The sequence below is a fragment of the Pagrus pagrus genome, assembly GCF_965226575.1.
Source record: "Pagrus pagrus genome assembly, chromosome: 13".
Classification (NCBI taxonomy): domain Eukaryota; kingdom Metazoa; phylum Chordata; class Actinopteri; order Spariformes; family Sparidae; genus Pagrus; species Pagrus pagrus.
This window is the reverse complement of record NC_140197.1, coordinates 17,484,464-17,500,124: the sequence shown is the minus strand read 5'-3', so window position 1 is coordinate 17,500,124 and position 15,661 is coordinate 17,484,464. Positions and strand designations below refer to the sequence as shown.

The 15,661-nt window shown below is 41.6% G+C and overlaps 1 protein-coding gene across 2 annotated transcripts in view; it reads left to right on the top strand.

Moving 5' to 3' along the window:
* Nucleotides 1-3,311: 3,311 nt before the first annotated feature.
* baiap2l1b (BAR/IMD domain containing adaptor protein 2 like 1b) overlaps nt 3,312-15,661 on the top strand; it is a 29,041-nt gene continuing 16,691 nt past the window's right edge. The window contains exons 1-6 of one of the 2 annotated variants that reach the window (XM_084370466.1): nt 3,312-3,488; nt 3,595-3,698; nt 5,953-6,028; nt 6,246-6,332; nt 14,036-14,097; nt 15,557-15,628. In XM_084370466.1, coding sequence (XP_084226592.1) covers nt 3,648-3,698; nt 5,953-6,028; nt 6,246-6,332; nt 14,036-14,097; nt 15,557-15,628 — 348 coding nt within the window. In that variant the 5' untranslated portion in view covers nt 3,312-3,488; nt 3,595-3,647. Of the gene's footprint in view, nt 3,699-5,952; nt 6,029-6,245; nt 6,333-14,035; nt 14,098-15,556; nt 15,629-15,661 lie in introns of both variants that reach the window. The other variant, XM_084370467.1, reaches the window with a different exon arrangement.

Genomic DNA, 15,661 nt, shown 5'->3' with positions numbered 1-15,661 from the left:
TGAATATTTGTTGAACATTTTCTTTTAAATACGTAGTGAGGCTTATGTAAGAAATATTCTTCCATTCTAAACACATTATTACTTCCCATCTGTCCTTGAGCGCACAGAAGTCAGTGAAAGTCTGAAGTTACTTTTCAGCCCTTCAGAAATATGAGTGACTTGCTTATAATTGACCCTCATATTGCTTTATTTAGCATTACATTCTTTTAGTATTGATTCCTGCCTACAGGAACATAACTCAGTGGGAGGTTGTCAGGACGTCCGTGATGCAGGAGATAACAGCAAGAGACAGAAGAAAAACAGCATACCGCTTACATAGTGGTGTTGGAGACTAATTATGTTGTATGTGTCACCGTAGAGCATTTTGAGGGCTGAAAGCAGGGGTATGTGTTCAGAGCCTGAGGGCACAATCTCATTTTACATTCAGCTCCTTTTTGTAGCTCCCCGTGGCTGCAGGGAGCTTTCCATAGATTTAACATCAAATGACATTTACAAAGCAAAGGCCCGGCATATTTGCGCCCGCAATTGATACTGATATTTGCCGATGCTTTGTTTGATTTGTAGGCAAGATGTCCAAATACTACAAAAGAGTGCACAGCCTTCATGAGAGGTTTTCTTGATCATCTATTCAAATGATTCATGTCAGATTGTAATACAATATAAAACGTGTAATTATAGAAATAATCAAATCAGCGCTGAATATTGAAAGATGGAAAAGCGGAGCGTACTTGGGCTTTACAAACATAAATTGAGGCAAATCATGCATGTTAATATTTTGGTCTCAGAGGTTGTGAAACTTCTCTCAGCCTGAGAGGAAATCAGCTGACCATGAGGGACATCTAGTGGTAAATTATGAAACTTTTTCAATACCATGATGTGACATTTCAAAGAGCTCCCCTTGTAGCTTTCTAATGTCAGAAATACAACCTTTATTTTTTTGCCTGGTTGTTTGAGATGTCATTGTAAATATATTCCTGCATCCAAAGCAATTTCTGTTACTAAAGGCATCAAGTGTCACTAGAGTAAAATGTGCACCAGACATGTTATTGATTCTTTAATTTTCCAATGCATCACTGAAAGTGTTTTTTATATAGTGTTAGCAATACAGATGAAGCCTAGCTGTGGTCTTGGCCTATAACATTTAAACCTTAAATCATGTAAACTCCATAAAGTTGAACCAGGAGAGACAGAATCGAGGGATAAAAGGACAAAAAACTTTAATTACTCCCACAATTTCTACACTTACTACAGAAAGTTACAACTTAACAAATATTTTACATCCATGTGGTCTACCCCCCTAAATTTTACCTCAGCTCACAGCACTTGGGAGTGTGTGTGTGTGTGTGTGTGTGTGCAGCAGATGAGATGTGTGTTTTCATTGTATTATGGATTAGTTGCCTCCAGGGAGCGCCCCTCTCCAGCACTGCGTCTGCTGTCCACCTTTTCTACCTGCCTGCAGCAACTGTCAAGCCAGACAGAGGCATCCAGCGCTGGAACAAGGCCTTCAAAATAAAAGCGTGAAGAAGAAGAACCAATGATTTCAAAGGGACGTTAAATCTTTATTGAGTCATAATAAGAAGTGTTGTAAAATAGACAAGCACAATTATACAGGGCTGTTTGAAAGCAATTGGAGATCATAAAAGATGACACGCTATCACCATGATGAACCTTATCAATCATACACTGACTCTGTGACAATGTTTGCGCAACAACCAAGCAGCACTTAGACATCCATTTTCTTTCAATTTATAATTTTTTCTACTTAGTTTAAATACAGTTTTTTTAATAACATGTAGCCTACATATACGTGCCTTTGCTGCCTTATCAACCTCCTTCATGTACATAAAGAAACCTGTTGCATTAATCATTCAGTATTTATACCAATATCTTTACACTCTGCACCACTGGAAGCATGTGGTGATAAACCTCATGTTTGTTCAAACATTTATACTGCACAGTATAAGATGATACAGTATGCTCTGAGAAGAGACATGTTCACTGCAACTTGCATGAGAGCATATTTGCTTGTGCATACAGTTTGCAGCTTTGCCTATAAATATCCTTATCTGTCGTTTTTTTTCTCTGTAATAAAATGTCCAAGATATTTAACCTTATTGCTAACCCATCATTGTTATCAGCTCAATGTTTGTGTTTACTAATGGTGTTCTTGAGCTTAGCTCTAAACTCGCTGTACCACATTTACCCCTTTTTCGACCAGAATGAACCAAGTGCTGGATCTGGGCTGGTGCTCCTTCTGGTTCAAAGTTGGTTCAACTTGCGAACTTTTTAAGAACTGATTTGCATATCCATGGGCCTGAGAGCCAGTGCAGAGTCACATCACTGGTCACTGTGTACGTCTCAAATTTCTCAACATTCTTAGGAACGAATATGAAATATTGAACTCAAATCTAATATGACGACACCGACTCTTTACAAGTGCTGCTCCTGGCTTTGTGTGCCTACATTGGCACCCAAACATGACTGGTCCTCGGACCACTGTTGCTTTGATTAGTAAAAATAGTGAAAGTCTTTTTGGTTATTTTCCCATAGACATCTCAGAACACGCTACAACAGCTCTGGTCGTAAGTGGTTTTAGTTGGTCCTTGGTCACGATAACCCACCCCCACCCCCTGGCATATGCTGTTCATTGTTCTAGACCAGCAAAGTGTTGGTGCCACTCAAGCCCCCAGGAAGAGCACCAGGCATTGAAGCCAACTTTCATAGTGGCTAGACTGTGTAATTACAATATCACGTGATGCAATGGGGCCCAAAAAGACTTTTCCCCATGAGCTAATGTTGTGAAAAAAAGCATCTGTAAAACGGTGGTAAAACCCCTGTGAAATGACTCATTTGACTGCCATCATTTCAGCCATTAGGTCCAATAAACCGCACGATTAATGTATTTTATCCCCATTCAAGTTAGCTGGGCGCTAAACTGGAAGTTAGCCAGCTCGGTCGGTGGAAGTCCCTGTAGCACGCATGCTCTGTGGGCCCATAACAGGAAAGATCCAGGTAGAGCAGCTTTCACAGGAATGAACGGGGCTCCATCTCCATGGCTGCGTCCAGATATAATTAAACATCCTTGTCTTCAAAGCCTGCCGCTCTTTCCTGGGGGCTTGTCTGGTCCTTGGTCATGATAACCCCGCCCCCAGCCTCAGAAAAGGCACTGGCTCCGAACCGGCACCTGAACTGTTTTTGGTTAAAGAGGGGTAACTGTGGTCAATGATTTACTAAAAAGCAGCAGAAGGTTTAATTTGAAGGCAACCGACCGGAAAAGTGATTCACCCTCTAACTCCGGCCGACTTGACACACGTCCACCTTTTCCTCCCTCCCTCCCTCCACACCTCCACAGGCCTCCTCCCCTCCTCTCTCTCAACTATCCACCTACAACAAGTTTGACAGATCCGCTTTTTCAGCGCTGTCGGTCCCCAGCAGCAGCGGCAGCAGCAGCAGCAGCACCTCCCTCCACAGTTTGATCATTTTTCTTGGTATGTGTGCGTGTTGCGTCTCCTGCTGGCTATGAGGGATTTCATGTGTCCGTAGGTTTTTTGCTCACTCCCCTCCTCTCGGACCTTTTTGTTGTTGTCGTTTTAGTGTTTTTGTTGTTGTTTTTTCCGTTGGGCGTCGCGAGGGATACACCGTTAAACATGTCGAGGAACACGGACGAGGTGTACAAGCTAACAGAAAGTACATACAAGGTGAGTAAACACCGGTGCGAACACAACAGGTGCGACCGCGACAAGAGAGGGAAAAATACCTCCATACGTCCATGTGTCCGCCTGCTGTAGTCCAACTTTCTGCTGACTTTAACCACCTGAGCTAGCTAACAGGTGTTTTAAAATTAGCTATATTGTTGCTCAAGCTAGCTTAAATTTAAGTGTTTACCTGCTAATAACATGAGGGAAGGATGGGGTGAAACTCAACCTTTTTTTATAATAAAGATTGTATTATAAGTAAGTGTCAATACTGTAAATAAGTTATTTTTAAGATTTAAGTGGGCTCTTGTGCTTTTCTGTAGCCTCTTGTTTGCCAACTTTACCTCTGCATCAGTAAAATACAGACAGACTGATGTGTTGAAACAGTTTAAAGGGGCACTATGTAGTTTTGGAGAAGAAATTAAAACTCAGAATTTTCGTATTTACAATATTAATGAGGTAATAATACCAACTCTGAAATATTCATCTTTTCCTTAACTGAATAAACAAGCCGTTCCCAGAGGAAATTAAGGTGCTGTTTGAAGCTACGAAGGTGGCAGGGTCCGCCAAATATAAACAAAAACAGTCTGAAATTGTGTTGTCCTTTAAGGTCAGTTTGTTTATTCAGTCGATTTGTTTTATTTAATTTGTTTAGGCATAAAGAAATCAGTCAATGAAGATCTTTCCCCTCTGGTTAAACTTTCTTCCCCAAAACTACATAGTGCACCTTTAATAAAACAGTTTTCTTATGAAAGCAGAGGCTTCTCCAAAAGCCAGTAGCTGACTATTACTGGGTTTAGATCACAGGTTTCTGAAGAAATTAGCCCCACCCTAGGAGTGCCATTTCCTCATTAAAGTGCTGCCTTGGTTGATCAGCATCGTTTGAGCTGCTGTAAACGTACTCTGGCATCTGTGCCTTCTAGTGATTAAGTAGAATTAATTTAATAAAGATAAGAAGGTGCTTCGAAAGTCAGCTGCTGTTATTTTTTCTGTCCTCCAAGACACACTTAATGAGACATGTTTGCTATGTGATTTCATTGAGGTTAAAAGATAAACTAACCAGTAAATGGATGTAAGTTCCTTAGAGTTTTAACTACACCGTGTAGGCAGGTGTGCGTGCTGCACTCCACTGGTGGGAAAAAGTGAAGGTGAGTAAGTATAAAGAGGCTGGAGGGTGAATAAAAGAGACAAAATGCTTGTTCTTGCAACCATTTAGACTTTTTGAACAGCTTTTATCCACTACCCTCCTCTCGGGACAGCCCCCACAGCTCCTTGGTGTGATGAAATGCAGGAAAAAGACTCCAGGTTTAATAATTTAGCTGGCTGTGTGTGTTGTGTGGTAAGATTATACAGCAAGCTCCTCGGCAGCCGTCACCTCTGGCTCAGAGCTATAATCAACGGTAGCCCAAGGCTCACATAATACAATATATTTACATCAGTGGCTGTGATGTCTTCAGATTTCATGATGTTAATGATTTCATGCTTTATATATTTAATGAAATCTGAAATTGGAGGATCAAAGTTCTGTGGCTTATATGTCACAGATTAAAAGTCTGAATGAGGAGTCTGTGATCCCTGCTGGGCTCATGAATCATTGTTTGCCATAGGGTTAAGGTTATGCATTACTTAAAGCAGCAGCATGTACCTTCCCGAAGAAGGGCAGTCGAGTTGTTGAGTCTCACTCATAAACTGAAGCTCTTTTCAACGAGCTAAAATGAAAGTGGAGCATCAGGGTGTCAGATTACACAAATTTGTATAAAGGAAAAATGCTCATTGTGTAGTATTTTTTTCCAGGAAGTAGCATTTTGTTGTTTTAAGACCGGTTTACCAAATTTGTATGATTTCCTGCATTCTGGGCTTGGGTGTGAATCCAAGATAAGCCCTTATCCTCTCATAGTCATCACAAAGAATAGCTCAATAATTTGCATAATCACAGAGATAAGACACTGATTGAGGAATGTTAAGAATGAGAATCCCACTTCCCTTTTCCTTCGTTCTTCAGTCTGTGTCATCTTCCACGTAACATGTAAGACTGCCTGCACCGCAAGCAGGTCAATGTGTGCCTAAAGGTCATAGTTCATAGCCCGTGTTAATATACAGTCAACATGTTTTAACATGACTGTGTGAATTTCCCATCTGATGTCACTAGTCAGGTAGACAGTCACCCACCTGTTGACTCAACAGTGTTTCAACCAAATAACCATGGAAAGCTTGAATGAGATCATGACTGACTGTCTCTGTTTTTGTCTCCACCCAGAGTGTAATGGATCAGTTCAACCCAGGACTGAGGAATCTGGTCAACCTGGGCAAGAACTATGAGAAATCCGTGGCTGGTGAGCATTTTTACGACATTAATAAACATTCACGGTTGAGTTTAGAAAAACAAATGCTCGTAACTAGAAGGTCCCTCCTCCTTTGTCTACTCCTCTGACGTAAAATGTATCTTGTAGCTGTGGCTCATTAACCATTTATTAAAGAATATTTAGGGTGTTTTCCAACAGGTATTGGGGATCCTGACAAACATTAACAATAATTTTATTATTTTCCCAGCAATGACCTTGGCGGGAAAGTTATATTTTGATGCAATGTCTAAGATTGGGGAGAGTGCTGCGGTGTCTCCTGTCTCCAGAGAATTAGGTAAGTTTCCATGTTTCCCTGTCACTGGCTCTCTACTGGGATGAACTGGGGCAGATCTGCAGACAGTGAAGATAGTTCTTGCTTTCCCAAAATAGTTGTTTATCTCAAATGGGTCTCAGGAGCATTGTTGGTGGTTCCCAGTGGTGTATTTGTGCAGTATTTGTCTTGCATAAACGTTTGATTTCTGGATAATTTCATCCTCACCCTGTGTATCATATCATTCAGACATTTTCTCTCTCTGTTCACATTTTTAAGTGTGTTTCTAGAACAGCGCCCTACAAGCTATAGCAAAAGATCAATGAGATAAATGGTAATAAATGTAATATGAAGCTAGGTAACATAAATACCGCCTCAGTCACTGGTCTAAACTTTGCCATCTTGAGCTCATCATGCAAGTAAGTCCATTTCTGAAGGTCTTGGTGGCAAAACCTGATATAGCTTTTCTTTGGCCCGGGCGGAGGATCAAATATCTTATAGACAACGGGGAATCGAAGCAAAGCCTTAAAATGTAAAATGCAAAAATATGAAAACAAACTTACTGTGATCATAGCATGGGTCTTCCAGTTAAAGGCGTTCCTGCTGAATTTTGAGCAAATTGTGGCACCTTTTCTTTTTTCTTTTTTTTATCAAAAGTAGGCAAACAAGAAGAATAAGTAAAAGCTTGTACTGTCAGATCTTCTCATTATTATTATCACACAAGCCAGGAAGCACTGTTGGACTTTAATTAATGCCAGCATGATGCCTGTGATGGCCACACTTCTGTGTGTGTTGTAAGCTTGAAACCCACCGTGGCATAAGGGTTTATTTGGTTCTCTGTTTGTTTCTTGCTAACTCCCCAGGCTTCAGTTCCCAGAAGCTCATTTGCAGTCCAAAGATGTCTGGCATCCTAACTCGTGTCACTAGTGGCACACTTTGATTTAACTGCTGTATGTCTCTCAGCTCCCCTGCTGATGAGCAGCAAAACTGCTAATTAAATTCAGCAGCACAATGGGATGTGCCGCGTGTTGTACTGGTGTCAATTTCCTGACAGACTGAAAGCAATACCCCGCCCCAAAAAAAATGCGACATTGGCTGTAAATTTTCTTTCTGTAATGAAGAACTGTGGGTGGCAGATTGAATCCATGTACGCTACAATGGATTCTAATGGTGACAACTTTTAATTGTGCAAATGCTATGATTATAAATCCACATCTCAGCTTTCCATCCCTCCGTCTGTCCCATCTGTTCACCATGTTGGACACAGCCATTGTTTATGTCGCAAGGACTTGAGTGTTTGACAGGTGACATAGTACACAAACAACTGAGGAGTGAGTTATGCTGCCATAGTTTCAGCCATAGTTAGAACTTTTTACTTCTCTGCTGTGTTTTACAGCCTAAGTCTATGGCTGATAAAAATTGATTTGGGTGGTTTGTCCGGTTAATGAATCAGGTTGTTGATGTACATGTATTTCCATGTGGTATTGTTGTTGGTGCAGCTGTCACAAAGACAACTGGATTGCTTTACGTTTTCCTCAGAGTAGCAACTCCCAACAAAACAAGACAAAACAGAGTTTATTCATTAATTTATTCTATTATAGAGGTGTGAAAGCAGATAGAAATGGTGCCGGGCTGTCAACCTGACTGGATTTGCCCGTGCCTTGATTTTCCTGGGAGATTTCGTGTCTGGCAGATGAAACGGAAAAGTGAAAGCGAGGTTTGAAGGGAACCAATCTAAGCGCAGGTGGTGTCATTATTCTTTTACACTGTGCAATCAGCATTTACCTCATAATGATACATTAAAACAAAAATCTTTTCTCTTGCCAGTTAAAGTCATCTGTGATCTTCCCACATATTTTTCTTCTAAATTCTGAACATAATCTCATGGCAGAAACACTTCAGTTTGTCATCTGTAGGTTGTAAAATATATTCAGTGAGCATGTGATGCGCTTTGGCTTTCAGTCTCTGAAAAACAGACTGGCATGCATGAGACCTTTATATCTATTTTAGATAGAAAAGACAATGGATTGGCACTGTTGGAATTTTACCCACCAAACACCCAAATTGTGTAAAGAGGCCCATCTGTTTGAATTTCTGATTTTCACCTGTATTTAATGTTGTCAAAGTTGTTGTTGCTTTGTAGAGGACATTGTTTTTATAGCAGTATACAGTGAATGGAGTACAGCTTGGAATATACTTCCAGTCATAGGAAGTGAGGAGGAAATGAGGGGAGGGACACAAACAAACTTCTGATTTTTATCTTTGTCCGTAAAAGTACACCCCCCCCACCCCCCCCACCCCTTTTTTTTAACACAATTATCAGCTGTTTTATTATTCAAACTGAATACAGATAAATCCCCCTTTTTTAAAAAACCTCAAAATCCTAGAAATGATAAGTCTGAGGGATGATGTAAACATTAGCATTACATCACAGTTTTATGTAGGGGTGTCCATGATGTCCAGGCTGAGTCACACTCACCCCTGACCTCTGGACACGGCCCAGCACCCACTAATCCCTGTATGAGAGGGACAGACAGAGACAGGGAGAGGCACTCTGGTCTCATGACAGATCAGTTTAGTCTGAGTCATTATGGGGGATTATGTAGAGCAGGGGGTGATTAAATAGGCACTACAAACAGTCGTCTAATCTAATGAACCAGGACTGTTCTCTAAAATGCATTGTAACTGGAGTCTGTTGTACACATCATTATAACCAGCCAGGATGTCCTCTGTTGTCCGCTGTCCACTACAATATAAACTCCTTTCTTTCTCTAGGAAACTGAGTTGTTTCACAAAGAACACAAATGTCTGAGCTGCTAGTGGACGTAGTGGAGCTGCCCGTCAGAAACCTGAGCTTCAGTGACGCGTAGCCAACCAGAAACCAGATACTCTCGAGAGGCACTGGAGGACCGGTGCACCTCGTCCTCCTACCTCCTACCTTCTTCCTTTAATGTTTTTAGTCTCCCTCCCTCCCTCCTCCTCTGCCAGAGTTCAAATGTCAACAGTTGTTTCATTCAGGCACTCAGGTATCTGACTTGTTTCCTCCTCTGGTCAGACACAGAGCAAGAATCAAGATCTGTAGAACCAGGTTGTATAGACACCAGGAGTTTTGGGTCTTTGGGTCTTGCTATATTCACTCTTGTATTTGAATTGAAACTTAGTGTTGCTGATGCTGGAACCTAAAGTATGTTGTTGGTTCTTCAGGGAGAATTTTGACAAGCAACCCTGCAACTGTTGCCCAAAAAATCTGAAGAGTATTTAACAGCCTGCAGGACGCCACGACCATGCAGCATTTTGTTGTCAGCCGGGAATTGAAACTCATCCAATCTTGTCCTGTTACGGCAGCGAGGGCTTTGCAGACGCTTCACAGACCCACACACACACACACAGAAACACACAAAAACACACAAGCCGTCCTTTGATGGTCCTGGCCTGTTCAAATGGCATCAGGCCCACTTTACATAATCCAAGCATGTTTGCATGGTGTGTCAGGTGGCCCTCTCAGATGCCAGGATTATTTTGCCCACAGTCAAAAACAGTGGAGGAACTGTGGGCCGCTTTGCATGCTACCAGCAAAATGTTGTTTTCAAAATCAGCTCAGAGGAGGAAGTTGTTTTTATTGATTTATTAATTTATTTATTTATTGCCAACATTTTGCTCTGTTTGTTTCACTTTAAGACTGTCTTCTCTTTACATTTTACTTTATTTGTCCTGCTTAATCTCTGCTCCATGGTGGCCTCTGAGCTCATGGCTCAAGAACGGAGCTTGATAATTTTTGCAATCAAGCGATCATTGTTCATACAATGCATTTATAATGACAAGGCTGAGTCTCTGCCTTTCTACACACAGCCTTTCTGCTGCGCTTTGATTGTGTACGGTGTTGTTTTGCTGGCGTCTTTGATAGACTATATCTACCCAACAGTGACATCCCACTGCACATCGGATTGAAGGCTCATTTAAGCTCCCTTTACATACTTCCACTTTCCCTCCCCCAGCGTCCAGCTGTTCTGTAGTAACTGTTTATCTCTGTACTTGGTAAAGTAACATCATACAGAGGTTTAAAAATTCTCACCAACTCGCATAGCCTTTCTCAAAAACTTCCGCCAATTTTAAAGCTTCTTCCTCTTGTCTTGTGGCCGTGTCTCACTTTGAACTATTGGCTACACTGCTACACTGTCCCCCACAACTACCAGAGGCACTGCTCCATTGGTTTAAAACCGTAAGCTTTCCAAAACTGTGCAGAAATACGTACAAAATGAGCGCAGAGTATGGACAGAAGGCTCTCTTCGTGTGCATATCTAACACTGAGCATAAATGAGCCATAACCGTACCTTCCAGCTGTCATTCAGTCTGTGTCCCAACAGGTAAATAAGGTATTCAACCTAACAAAAGTGAAAGTGTTGTTATTATTGAGATATGAAAGCATCAAATGTGTTTTAGATTAATGAGACGCTTAGAATAACATGAAAAAAGAGAATTAAAGTGTATGTAAGCTGCACGTCTTTATAAACAAACATTGTGATTGGATCAGAACATGACATGTTGGAATGAATGATTTACAACTCACCAGAGGCAAAGAACAACTGATTTAAATCACTAAGTGGTTTTCTTAAAACAGCACATACTGACATTGTTATATGAACTACAGTGCCCTAAGGACACGCATGCATTTTCTGTAGGTGTCGTGCTATGTAAACTCAGCTGTGTTGAAAGAGAGGGACCTTAATAGTGACAGCTTGGTACCACGTCTGAGTTCACTGAAGTTTCTGATGATGATCCTAAAGCTTGTTGCAGTTTCACATTTACGTACTTCGTGGCTCCTCCACTCCTAACATTCAAGTGAAAGCTTACACCTCAAGTACTTAACCTCTAAGTCAGACCTTCTGAATTGTCAGACGCTACCTTTTGTGTTTGTGCAACAGCTATCAGCCCTGGAGTGGTGAATGTAAAAGTTTCTCCACAAAGCGCAGTGTGTCCGCGGCCGTGACTCCAGAGCCATTTACATCCTGGGTAAACAGGGCTGTAGGCAGCCAGTCTGTATTGTGTGGTTTTATCTCAGTTTAGTTTTGTTGGCTAATGGCGGTGAATTGCTTCTGCTGTTATCCACATCACGCCACACTTTTGCCCTCGCACCTTGCTCGATCGAGAACAGCTGTTGCCCGGCAACGTTTTGTCCAGACCGTGACAACAATAAACAAAGGAGCGTGAACTGCCAGAGAAAGACTGTTGATTCCTGTGATGTCACTGTAACTAAGACGTTTTATGACACAGTGATTTGAATCATTCAGATATTGTGATATGTTGATGACTCACATCTTTTGTGTCATACAAATAAACCAGTCCATCAGGTATTTGACTCTATACCACACCTGTTGACATTTTTAAGATTACCTTCTTAATGTTAGATAAGGGGGTTTTGAGGTCAGCTGTGTCAGGCATTCACTCTTATGCAGTTAGCTTGGTTTACTTTTAACCCAGTGTCCTTTGCCATCTTGTTCCTCTGCCTTCTTTTTTTCCGCCTCAGGTTTTTCTTTGTTTATCCAGCACTCTAACACACTCTTCTTTTATCCCTTTTATCCAATACTTACTGTGCCTATTCCTGCCTGGCTATGTACCTCCTTAACACACTCTCCTCCCTTCCTTTCCCAGCTGTTGCCTTCCCCCCCAGTTTCTTTTCTCCTGCTCTGTCAAAGGGCAGATTTACTGGGTTGATCTCTTGGCCTTTATCTGCCAAGCTGTTTGAACTGCGCTCAGTGAAAGAGCCGGTCTCGCTGTAAGGCAAGGTGGGGCAGTCGAGGTGTAGAAAGACGGCGTGGGGAAGGGCACCCTTTACATACTGATGAATGTACAGGTCGTGGTGATACATCAGACAGACAGCCTAATGAATGTCTGTCAGGGATTTGCACGGTACTTTTCACACGTCAGCGTTGTTGAGGAAAGGAAACAGGTGTTTTTTTCCACTGGAGGCGACACCTCTGATGAAATGATGTCATTTCAGATATTGATTTATTAAATTTAAACACAGTTACTATTGAGGCACAAGGACAGCAGTCCCTTTATTAATCTTTCAAAAACCTTTTTTGTGAAGTGTGTGCAGATGGCTCCTATTCACATTTGATGCAGTATTAGTCCACAGACTCCATAAACCTCAACAAACATGGAAATATTGAATGACTCAAGTGTTTATTCACCGAGCCAACGCCTCCCCTCTGTGATGGCACAGGTCCTCTATTTGTTACTGACAAATTAACTGTTCCTGCGCTCTGAAACAGAAGCCACTGTATCTGTTTGGTGGGAAATCTGTCTTTATGAAAAATAAAAATGTCTCAAGGTTGCATCACTATTAACACCCCTGTGTGCAGTGCAGCTGTACTCGTTGGCTGCTGAAGAATGTTTTTTTCATGACATTTACTCGCTGTACACGGAAAATAAATGCCTGTGGGAAAAGCTTTGTGTGGGAGAAGTCATAACATGAGGAACAAAGTTTCCATTCTGATGATCTGCTTTCTGCTTGTTTATCCAAATCGACACGTGGTCCCGCGGTAGACAGACGGTCTTGAATCGCAGTTTACATTAAGCACTTCTCTCAAAGGACATCTTCCAAATGATTTTTAATTGGTTTTATAAGATCTAAAACGGAACAAACCAATTTCTGCTTGGTGTTGTTTTGTTTGTCGTTGTCGCCACAGTTCAGCTGCTGCAGTTTTGCTCATTCTGCATCATTATTTCTCCTTTGCTTCTTGATATAAAGCGACCCTCCATCTGTTCTAAGACAAGTTATCAGAATCATTGGCCCACACATATTTGTGCAAATAGTCAACTGAGGGGTGTTAGAAATAATGTTTGTCAAGGAAGCTCACCAGCCAAACACACGGTGATAAACACACACATATTTAAAGGCCCTTTGAATCGGTGAGCAGCTTTATCCAGGCCACAGACAATATGTTAGAAACAGACACAAGTCAGCATGTAGGCCATCTGGTTCAGAGGTACTGCGCAATAATGGCACTTAAGTGTTTGCTTTTATGTTTTTGGCAACAATAATTCAATTTCTACCTCAAGAATTAGTTTAATAATGAGTCAAAATCCTGAAATGTCTTGGGGCTGCAAAGTTTTATTTGTTTGTTTTACTGAGAAATGCTTCAAAATACACAAAGTACTGCAATTATGATTTTTGATGATTTTTATGATGACTTTTTAAATCACTGACATTGTGCTGTGTATTGTTTTGGGGAGGTCAATAGGTAATTTAATTACAATTTTCCACAAAATGACTTCTCTCCATAATCCTAATTTGATTGCTTTTGTGAGCAACATGCAAAGACGGGAGGTTATAATTTGTGGCTGCCTGCCATCTGAGCTCTTTTTGATTAGCCGAGCAGTAGGTGGTCCAGTTTTTCAGGTCCGGCTGGCACATGTATTTATTCCGCTTTCATCCCGGCGAAGGGAACCCTTTGTAGCTGGTGACATTTGAAGGTTTTTGAAGTTGCAAATGACGTGCATAATTTTTCAGTGACACATTCTTCCACTTACAATATATGTATAGGGTAAACGCATTGTGCTCATTGTCATTGTGCACTGCCGTCACTGTGTTGCACAGCATTTCTAGATGACAAAAGACTGGAAGAAAAAGCAATTAGACAATTAGATTTCTTCTTGCCTGTCTTTCTTCTGACATTAACATGAACATTTGTCTTTCTGCTTCTCTTGTTCTCTCTGTGTGGCAGGTGTAGTGCTGATGGAAATCTCAGATGTCCACAGGAAGGTTCATCTTGAGCTGGAAGAAAATGTGAGTGCCAGATATATTTTTGCTTCCTGAAAATGTTCCCTAACTACGTTGCCTCACCGAATTTCAGACACTGTCACTCTCTGAACCTGTTGCTCACTGTGTTTCCAGACAAGCGTAAGCAAAGCCTCAATTCACTAAGCACCATTTAGTGGTTCACACAGTCAGCCAGTAGCTTTCTCCCCCCTCCACCCACCCTTGGCAGATATTTACTGCCTTCTTTTCTCCCTCCTCACCTACATCAACTACAGCAGAACCATGAGTAGGCAAGTACGAAGAGGTTGAATGAGGAAGGGAAACAACAGGTTTATGCTGTTGAGGCACCTGTTGGATTATTTCCTGGCTGAAAACAGGGGGCAGGCCTCAACATGCCCTGGGATAACACCAGCTGGAGCTGTTGAAGTTTGGTGCATTAAGAAAGTACAGCCTAATTTAGGCTGTTAGCATGCTAACACCGCAGTAATACTGTAAATAACGATTATTTTCATTATGAATTCAACACTTGATTATTATTCCAATTCATTTAATAATTGTTCTGTAAAATGATAGAAATTAAGGCCACACGCTCATTAGAAGTTGCCAGAACCAGTTGATTATTTTGTCAAAAAAAGTTAAAAATTTGCAACAAAATCTCACATGGGACAATGTTTTGGCATTAACTGATTGTTATTGATCAATTTTCTGACCATCCACTGATCCAAAAACTGTTCCAGCACTGTACCCAAACAATTGGCTGTATTTACATTGTTTATTGAGACCTTACTCAGAACTACGAGATCGTCACACATTTATACAAGATTGTTTTCTTTGAATGTGGCACAAGCTTTGTGCTCGGGAAATAAATAACACCAGAGTTTGAAAGCAAGCTGTTAAAGTTGATCTTTGGGGCAGAAAAGTTGTGAGGCGCTCCCCTGAGAAATTGTTGTTGCCATCAGCGTCAGTGAGTGGGTAGACTTGTTAATGGACTCCTGTTGGTGAGTCACAGCATCAATCCAGGTCGGAGAAAATAATGGAAGAAAACCTTTTGCGGACCTCGATGAAGCTCTGCGTCATGTGTGCAACGAGGTCTCTCTGGTCATCTCTGTGCGTTCAGTAATGGGGTCTTCCAATTCACTGATCCGCCCCATGTGGGCGCGCCACTGCGTCTCAACAAGGCTTTGGTGATGGGATTGCTGCGACACCCTCACACTAATGAGAGGGAGCTGCAGAGAAAGGGAGAAGAGTCTGTGGGCATTCCCACGCTTTGTTTCTGACTCATTCATAAGCGCAACCTCGGACTTGGCTCTCACCCCCGCACACACGCACCGGTACACTCTCCATTTCTCTCTTTGAGACTTACAGTATTTTCCCTGTTGACAGCAAAGCTGACAAACTGTTGCACTCCATCCACCCATCCAGTTAATACTCATCTGTGTGTCTTCTTCCCCTCTCCTCTCTGCTCCCTCCTCCTCCTCACCTGAAGTTTAAAAGGTTCCACAGGGAGATTATAACCGAGCTGGAGAGAAAGACCGACATGGATGTCAAATACATGACAGTGAGTAGTTTCTGTGAGTGTGAGTGTGTGTGT